Source organism: Arachis hypogaea, chromosome 19, assembly GCF_003086295.3.
Source record: "Arachis hypogaea cultivar Tifrunner chromosome 19, arahy.Tifrunner.gnm2.J5K5, whole genome shotgun sequence".
Lineage (NCBI taxonomy): Eukaryota > Viridiplantae > Streptophyta > Magnoliopsida > Fabales > Fabaceae > Arachis > Arachis hypogaea.
In genome coordinates this window covers 131,421,474-131,430,275 of record NC_092054.1, presented here as the reverse complement: position 1 = coordinate 131,430,275, position 8,802 = coordinate 131,421,474, and the positions used below count along the sequence as shown (strand labels likewise).

General features: G+C 37.1%; 2 protein-coding genes across 2 annotated transcripts; one reads left to right on the top strand and one right to left on the bottom strand.

The window, feature by feature from the left end:
* Positions 1-891: 891 nt before the first annotated feature.
* On the top strand, positions 892-5,259 carry LOC112778755 (protein unc-13 homolog). The gene is made up of 5 exons (XM_025823044.3): positions 892-1,666; positions 2,063-2,944; positions 3,042-3,497; positions 3,595-3,781; positions 3,928-5,259. Exons 1-5 carry the CDS (start codon positions 1,409-1,411, stop codon positions 4,905-4,907), a joined length of 2,763 nt encoding a protein of 920 aa, XP_025678829.2. The 5' UTR covers positions 892-1,408; the 3' UTR covers positions 4,908-5,259.
* Positions 5,244-8,372, bottom strand: LOC112779624 (protein PIN-LIKES 3). Its single transcript, XM_025823952.3, has 10 exons — positions 8,040-8,372; positions 7,678-7,757; positions 7,452-7,576; positions 7,162-7,283; positions 6,865-7,053; positions 6,505-6,597; positions 6,193-6,293; positions 6,039-6,091; positions 5,773-5,958; positions 5,244-5,556 (listed from the first exon to the last, which is right to left on the bottom strand). The coding sequence occupies exons 1-10, from the start codon at positions 8,172-8,174 to the stop codon at positions 5,432-5,434; spliced, it is 1,209 nt and encodes a 402-aa protein (XP_025679737.1). The 5' UTR covers positions 8,175-8,372; the 3' UTR covers positions 5,244-5,431.
* Positions 8,373-8,802: the final 430 nt, after the last annotated feature.

The following is an 8,802-nucleotide window of genomic DNA, read 5'->3' as shown; positions in this document are numbered from 1 at the left end:
TCTATTGCTGAATCTGTAATAATATGGTTCTGTTGAGGTATTGTTGTTTGAATTTAAATGTGAAATTCTGAATCTGAATGCTCCTCCTCTTCAAAATGAATTTTTCAGTAGTGATGAGTAACATCTCTTTTTAGTCATTCTCTTACTCTCTTTGTTTCAGCTTTCTTTCTCACTCTTCTTGGTGGTGGTAAAGAGAAAGATTTGGGGATGGTGATAACAACAGTGATGGTAGTGGTTAAAAATGAGAGTGATGGTGAAAAAAGATTTGGGTGGGAGTGATGGCATAAAGTACAAAAAGATGTTAAAGTTAGATTATTTTAAAGGATATTTTAGAGATTTTAAATAATTTTTTAGAATTCGAATAATTTTTATTAGTAAAAATCCATCTTTCATAAATAAAAATAATAATTTTATTTATTCGTAGATAAATTTATCAATATTAATTCTAAACTTTTACGAATAAATAATAATTTACTTAAGATAAAAAAATAAAAAGAAAAAATCTATAAGCCAGCAACTTTATTAAATTTTGGTCAGTATGTAATCAATAAAAGAAAAATAACTAATTCCACACCAAAATCTCACACCATTAAAAACTTTATTAAAGGCTATAAATCACAAAAGTTATTACCCTAATAGTCCTCAAATAAAAATACAACACATCTTCTTGTGGCACACAGTGGGTTGGAGGGCTTGAGGCATTGTTAATTTGTTATCAAATGAACAAGGCCGGTGCATCGGTTACCGTTATAATCATGCACGAAACTGCTGTCACGTAAATAACTAATTAACAAACTACCTAACACAACTCATCACCATCCTCTATGATCTATCCTATTCTAATGTCTTTCCATTTTTAATAACCATAAAGCATGCATTCTTTTTCTAAATCTAACTCTCTCCTCCCCAAAAAAAGACAACACGCTTACACCACTAACTAACTTTGGCGCCAAAAATAACACACAACACAAACACAGCGATCAGACTCCTCGCGCTCACGCGCTGCCACTGACACCCTTACCGCCATCGTCGGACTCTGACCCGTCCATCGTCCCCGCCGTCGCATGGGTCAACACTCCCGCCATGAGTCCTACCCCTCCCTCTCCTCCTCTCGTGTCGACTACCTCCACCACCAACTCAGCCGCGGGGGGATGTAGCCTCTGTCGTCTCTGCTGCCATAGCCACCCCCGTCGACGATCTCGCCTGGCCGTTCGAGAAGCTCGAGGGGCTCAGCGAAGACGATGTGAGACAGACATCGTACGAGATTTTCTTCACGGCGTGCCGGTCGGCGCCGGGGTTCGGCGGCAAGCACGCCCTGACGTTCTACTCGAATTACGAGAACAATGGCGCCGGTGAAGGAGGGAAGGGGAACCAGGTGGTGACGAAGCCGACGAGCAGGGTGAAGAAGATGCTGGGATTGAAGATGCTGAAGAGGTCGCCGTCGAGGAGGATGGTGGCCGGTTTTGGTGTTAACGTCGGGGGAGGGTTGTCGACGCCGTCGTCGCCGGTGGCGGGAGGTAGTAGCCCGTCTATTAACGGGTTGCTTCCACCGATGAGGCCTCGGAGGCCGATGACGGCGGCGGAGATGATGAGGCAGCAGATGAGAGTGTCGGAGCACGATGATAATAAGCTCAGGAAAACCCTAATGAGAACCGTCGTTGGCCAAGTAATCTAATCAGTCTTCTCTTTTGTTTTTCCTCCTTTATAAATTGTCAAATTTTTTTATCTCTATGTGCAACTTGGTATTTAGAAGAGGCAAATTTGTATAAAAAAAAAAATTATTTTTGTTCTTTTACATTGATATTTTTCTCTCTTTGGTGCAAAGATATGTTGATTTAATTGAATGTTATGTGCAATTGGGATTCTGTCATTCACTTATTGTGATGAATTGGTCACCTGTTTGAAAATTTTCATTGATATTTTTCCCTCTTTAGATCTTTAAGTTGCTGCAAGAGAAGCTAACAATTGAGTATGTTGTGATAATTTGAGCCTTTTGAAGAATAATTATGTTCCACTAAGCATAACAAATTTGGATATTTAAATCAGTGCGGTTGCATTGCAGGCAGGGAGAAGATCAGAAACAATCATTATCCCTTTGGAACTCTTAAGGCACCTAAAGCCCTCAGAATTCAGTGACTCCACTGAGTACCACATGTGGCAGAGGAGGCAGCTCAAGATGCTTGAAGCAGGTCTCCTCCTCCACCCATCACTCCCTCTTGAAAATAACAACCCATTTGCCAAGCGCTTCCACGACATCCTCACCAGCAGTGAGTCCGGGCCTATTGACACTGGCAAGAACTCAGATACCATGAGGACCCTTTGCAACTCTGTGGTTTCCCTTTCATGGAGAAGCCACAATGGAACCCCCACTGATGTTTGCCACTGGGCTGATGGATTCCCCTTCAACATCCACCTCTACACTGCCCTCCTGCAATCGGTTTTCGATATCAGGGATGACACATTAGTCCTTGATGAGGTTGATGAGCTTCTTGAGCTGATGAAGAAGACATGGTCTGTGTTTGGGATAACATTGCCAATTCACAATGTGTGCTTCACTTGGGTGCTGTTTTATCAGTATGTTTTAACAGGGCAGATAGAGCCTGATCTTCTCACTGCCTCACATATAATGTTGAAAGAAGTAGCAAATGATGTTAAGAAGGAAAAGGATGCCATTTTTGTTAAGATATTGTCATCAGTTGTAAGATCAATGCTAGATTGGTCGGAGAAGAGGTTACTTAATTACCATGAGTATTTCATGAGAGGAAATGCTAACCAAATCGAAATCCTTCTTCCTTTGGTATTGACAGCTTCCAAGATTTTAGGTGAAGATCTGACAATCACAAATGGGGAAGGGGCACAGAATGGAGACATAGCCATATTCAAAGCGCCCCATGAGCGCGTTGAAAATTACATCCGTTCTTCCATGACATATGCATTTGACAAGGTTTGTTATAATATGTTTTCTGTTCACTATTCTCATTTATAATCTAGTTAATCAATGTAATCATGATTCATGATGTATTGGTTTTTTGTGAGTGCAGACATTTGAGGCAGTGAATGCAAAGTCTGCTGAATTTGAGAGAAAGAAAGAGTTGAGTGAAGTACTTCTTGAATTAGCTCAGGAAACTGAAGGTCTGGTGATGAAGGAAAGACAAAATTTCACTCCAATGTTTAAGAAATGGCACTCAACAGCAGGCGCAGTTGCGGCGATGGCACTGCACAACTGCTACCGGCAAATGCTGAGGCAGTACATAAATGAATTGACCTCACTGACCAGTGAATCGGTTCAGGTATTGCATAGGGCTGCAAAGCTTGAAAAGGCTATTGTCCAAACAGTTGTTGAAGACGCTACTGAGAGTGAGGATGGTGGCAAGACAGTGGTGAGAGAGATGGTTCCCTATGATGTTGATTCAGTCATATTGACTCGTCTGGGAAAATGGATATATGATTCACTGCAGAAAGCCAGAGAATATCTGCAAAGAGCAAAAGAAACTGAAGTGAGTTTTAGCTTTGAGATCCTTGTTCCATCAAATTGAATCACAGATTGTAATGATGGGATATAGCTTATAATTTCCTTGTTTACTTTTACTGCAGACATGGAATCCGAAATCCAAAACGGAGCCATATGCACAATCGGCTGTGGAGCTGATGCAAATGACCACCACAACTGTGGAAGAATTCTTCAAAGTTCCAATACCAATTACTGAAGAATTAGTTCGAGCTCTTGCCGATGGATTGGGGAGCCTCTTCCAAGAGTACATGATGTTTGTTGCAGCATGTGGTAAGTACCAGGAATTCATAATTTCATATAGCATTAGAATAGGAAATACAAGGCACAAAACAATGGTAGAATGATGGTCCTCAAATTGCTACAATAGATTAGAAAAGTGAGGGTATTTCATTCTTTTAACTTCTATTTTCCTTCAGGTTCAAAGCAGAGTTACATCCCGGTACTTCCACCACTGACAAGGTGCAGCCAGAATTCAAAATTCCTCAAACTATGGAAGAAAGCCGCTCCATGTGGTGCTGGTCATAAAGATCTGTACAATGTTAATAAAGCACATGAAGGTCAAAATCCTCGGCCATCGACTAGCCGTGGAACGCAGCGCCTCTATGTTCGGCTCAATACCTTGCACTATCTCCTTACCCAGATCCATTATCTGGACACATTGCTTGCTACAAACCCAGGAGTTGTTCCTTCAAGCCGCATTCGTCTTGGGAATAGCCACAGGGCTCAAAACAATGGTTCTGTATACTTTGACTCAATCAAGAAGTCTATTCTAGCTTCCTGCCAGCATGTCTCGGAAGTTGCTGGATACCGTCTCATATTCCTTGACTCTAGCTCTGTATTCTATGATGGCCTGTATTCTGGGGGAGTAACCAGGGGACAGATTAGGCCTGCATTGAGAATCCTCAAGCAAAATGTGACTCTGATGTCCAATCTTCTTATAGAAAGAGCTCAACCAATGGCAATGAAGGAAGTCATGAAGGCCTCCTTTGATGCATTCCTTATGGTCTTGCTTGCTGGTGGAAACACTCGCGTGTTCCACCGGTCTGATCACGAGATCATCAAAGAGGATTTTGATGTGATGAAGCGAGCTTTCAGCACATCTATAGAAGGACTGATATCAGAACACGTGGTGAATGGAGAGGCTGCAGTGGTGGAGGGAGTCATTGCATTGATGAGCCTCAGCACTGAACAGTTGATAGAAGATTTCAGCATTGTCATTTGTGAAGGAAGTGCCATTGGTGTAATGACAAATGGACAGAAGTTACCAATGCCTCCAACTACAGGTAAATGGAATAGGTCAGACCCTAATACAATATTGAGAGTATTGTGCCACAGGGACGATAGAGCTGCAAATCTCTTCTTAAAGAAGACATTCCAATTGGCAAAGAGAAAATGATAAACCAAACATAGAACCGTGTTGAGATTCATGGAGTGGCTTGTAATTCTCAAAATTTTGTGTGGTATTGGAGGTGTATGAACCTTGGCAGGGAAGGGGGAGAGGGCAGGTTTGTATATTTATGCACATACGTTGCTGAATGGAGAAATTGCAGAGAAAAACAAGAACAATGTAGTGTGTTCCATCATTAGGCACTTTCTATTAGCTTTGTAACAATTTAATATTGTAATATATCGTAATGACTAATGAGATCAATTCTTCCATATGCCAAAAATGATGGAAAAACACTAATTTGTAATGAATTGTACTTCTGTTTTACATTATATTTTTCCGATATTTGTTTAATTCCAAATTTCATAGCATGTTAACATATATAGAGGCAGCATTACCAACGTTTACAATTGTAGTAAATTTTAAGGACAAATTTGATTCACTACACAGAACTGAAGTACTTGAAACAAAGTGCAGCTGGAGTTTCTTCTATCGCAGGAAAAAATCCCTTAGAGTTGGTATTAGAAATACATTTATGTCACAATCCACATGAAAATGGTAGACCAGACAGTAACAGAAACTGAGGCACAGGCATAAGTTGCTAGCATGATGATTGAGCATTCTGTTTCACCAGCTCCGAAAAATTGAGTAATTGTACCTGTGCCAGATTCATAATAGTATTATTCCAAAATCTCAGGCACATACTGAAAAAAGTTTCAAACTATTGTACGAATCAAAAGTGGAAAGAGTAATATATGTACATTTAGACAATGCTTTGTTAAGAAAAGTAGTTTTCTGCCTTAAAAATACCCTTAATCTCTAGTAATGATGTTACTGAAAATAGAGATTTTGGTTATGTTGAAGCTGAACTTACTCATGGACACTGCAGGAGGAACAGCATATTGAAACAGCAAAGTGAAATGATATAATGGATCATGGTGGATCACACCAAAATGCACTGCACCTTTAACAATGCCCACACCTAGCATTGGTAAGACGATGAACCTAACCGCAATGATCCCTATAACAATTGAAACCTTAATTCCTGACCCTTTTAACCCTGAAACAAAATTAACCAAGTATTTTTTATCATTAGATTTTCTTCAGGTAGAAGAACATCAAGCTGATAGTGATTATTACCCTGAAGAAGAGTTGCTCCAACTAGTAAAGTGATTGCTGGAATGCATGCATCACTGCAGATCAGAAAAACAAATTGTAAAATGAACTTGATAATTACCTTAGTAACTTGGACCATAAAATTGGATGCTGATATAGTTGGTTTTTTGAATCTTACCCCAACATGGATGTAGAGTCCTGAACTACACGGAGAGGGGCATTTTCGCCAATAAACAGCTTTTGAAGTTGAGGGATTACACCAATCACCAAACCAACAATCTAGAGGCAAAAAATATGTCAAATCCTAATGATGTTCTAGTAAAAATTTGGCCAATTTAACTAACATTTTTAATATGAAGTTTTCATTTATTAAATGCTGGAACTATTTGAAAGTGCCATAATTTCAGGTTGCAAATTGATCACTTATTCTTAAAAGAAAGAGAACAATAAGGATATAGGGATGAAGAATTCAGAAGAAATATTGGCATACCACTGCAATTGTTGCAGGAGTTAATAGGATGTTCAAATTGAGCTTTACTACTAATTTCTTCAATGTTTCCATAAGCTTTGTATGATTGCCTACCTGTATAAAAATGGACGAAAAAAATTTAAGACCTTCTAAGTCACTTCATAAAACAATTTGCTGATAAATATATATGGTGTATTTGATTTGCATTTCTATTTTCAGAAAATTTTGTAAAAGAAAAAGAGAAAATAATAAAAACAATAAAATTATATCAGAAAATAAAAACACAAACCAATCGCACCCTAAATAGTTCACAAAAGATATTGAAAAGTGCGCAAAGTGTATATATATCTACTAGAACAATGAATAAACCTCTGCTCTTACATCAGGAGTTGGTTTTTCCTCTAAAGTAACAACTAATCCATTTGAAGGTTTTGTATGGTTTTCAGGATCTGATTCTATTAAATCCAATGGATATGATGTAGAATCATCAACATTTCTGACACTAGAAACCTTGCATGAATATGCTCTCACTATGCTGTACACAATAGTCCAAAAGTACATGCATCCAACCTGGTACATCATAATGAAATAAAACATTAAAAAAAATCTTAATTAACTGTTGTCAAATTTTTCTGATATATGAACATAATTAAATTTTCAAATACTAAATTGTCTTACAGCCAAAGAAAGAGTAACATAAGCCATTGCTTTTTGATAACAAACATCTACATCTCCAAAAGGACTACTACTTTGTTTACAAACTGAAGGAATTACAATCAGAGGCAAGTTTCCAAGATTTCCTGTTTACAAAATACAACAAACTCAAATTAATGAGAAGAGAAAAACTTCATGAATGATGAACTCTGCGCGGAACTTTACAAATCAAATTCGTCGAAAAAATCCACATCCTTTTTTATGATCAACAAAAATTGTATTACATTGAATTGGACTTGGCTAATTTAAGCTACCTCCAGCACAGCAGCCTAAAACAAGGCCTTGCAAATTATGAGGAGCTTTGGTTACTTTCATAAGTAACCATCCTAAAGCCGACCCGGCGATGAATGTCAGAAGAATGTTCAGTGGCATGAACCACCTGCATGATTCATACAGTGAAAGAATCTTAGGGGAAGCAATTCATGAATGGTTTAAATGCAAAACCAAAAGAAAATGCAGAGTAGGAAGAAAACAACATACAGCATAACCAGGCTCCTACATGTTATAGATTTTGTCAGGATGCTGCATATAAGAGCTGGAATGAACACATAATACACCAACTGAAAAAAAGAAAAACATCATTAAGTGTTGAGCAGCGAAATTATTAAGGTAGTTGTCTCATTGATTGTATTGATTTTTGAGCAGCAAGAGTTGTGAGAATGAAGCTAGAACATGATAGTTGATGATATGTTTCTTGCTTTGTGACTCTGATGAACTAATGAATTAACATCATTTGTTCCATTTTTGAAAAAGACATTCCTTGGAATCAAGAAAGATGTCTCTTAACAAATTAGTTTAAATAAAGTATTTAGAAAATAAATAAAATAAATAAAATAACTTACTGCATTCAAATGCTTTCTAGCATTGTCTCTCAACAAATTAAAGCGATCAAGAGCAAGAAATGCTCCTACAGCAGTGATGATTATCAGCTTAAGAACCGGCATTAATGCAGTCATGAACAGCTTCCACAGCTCCATTCTACTCTTCTTTCCTTAATTAATTACTAACTCTAAAAAAAAGTGTATATCCTTCTTAATTATCAGGCTGGTCCAAATTATAGTTCTAGGAGAATCAAAACAATTTCATCTTTTCTACTCTTCATCAGAAAATTAAAATGAGGTAGGGTGAGTCTCACTCTTTTATTTTTATCTTATTCAAATTTCGATACATATAGTTTTGTTTATGGAACCGGTTGAAAAGATAATAGCAATAATACTAACCAGAATGAGACCCGTACAATGTGCAAAGAGGTAAATTAATTATACTATATAGTGTATTATAATAACTATTATATTATTTAGAGATTGATTAGATAATATATAAACTAATGTTAAATTTGAATTGTTTTATATTAAAAATATTTTACAAAATATTTATTTGATAATTAGTATATAATTGTATATAATTATTCAACTAAAATATAATATAAATAAAATATAGCTTATTATTTTAAAATTTGAATTCATTTATTTTTAAAAAAGGCATAGACCTTTTATATTAGAGTTGTACAAAACTATATCTTCATTTATTGCTTTTATTTATACATTTACTTTAGTTGTCATACTTTATCTTCTCATATGGTGTTTTTTGGATTTCATATAATTA

Excerpts from the sequence above, each read along its gene's own strand:
- LOC112778755 (XM_025823044.3), top strand. The coding sequence starts at position 1,409 with ATGCTGGGATTGAAGATGCTGAAGAGGTCGCCGTCGAGGAGGATGGTG. Across the intron at positions 1,667-2,062 it reads TGAGAACCGTCGTTGGCCAA|GCAGGGAGAAGATCAGAAAC; the intron begins GTAATCTAATCA and ends GTTGCATTGCAG. Across the intron at positions 3,782-3,927 it reads GATGTTTGTTGCAGCATGTG|GTTCAAAGCAGAGTTACATC; the intron begins GTAAGTACCAGG and ends ATTTTCCTTCAG.
- LOC112779624 (XM_025823952.3), bottom strand. The coding sequence starts at position 8,174 with ATGGAGCTGTGGAAGCTGTTCATGACTGCATTAATGCCGGTTCTTAAG. Across the intron at positions 7,054-7,161 it reads ATGTTACTCTTTCTTTGGCT|GTTGGATGCATGTACTTTTG; the intron begins GTAAGACAATTT and ends ATGATGTACCAG. Across the intron at positions 5,959-6,038 it reads TGGAGCAACTCTTCTTCAGG|GGTTAAAAGGGTCAGGAATT; the intron begins GTAATAATCACT and ends ATTTTGTTTCAG.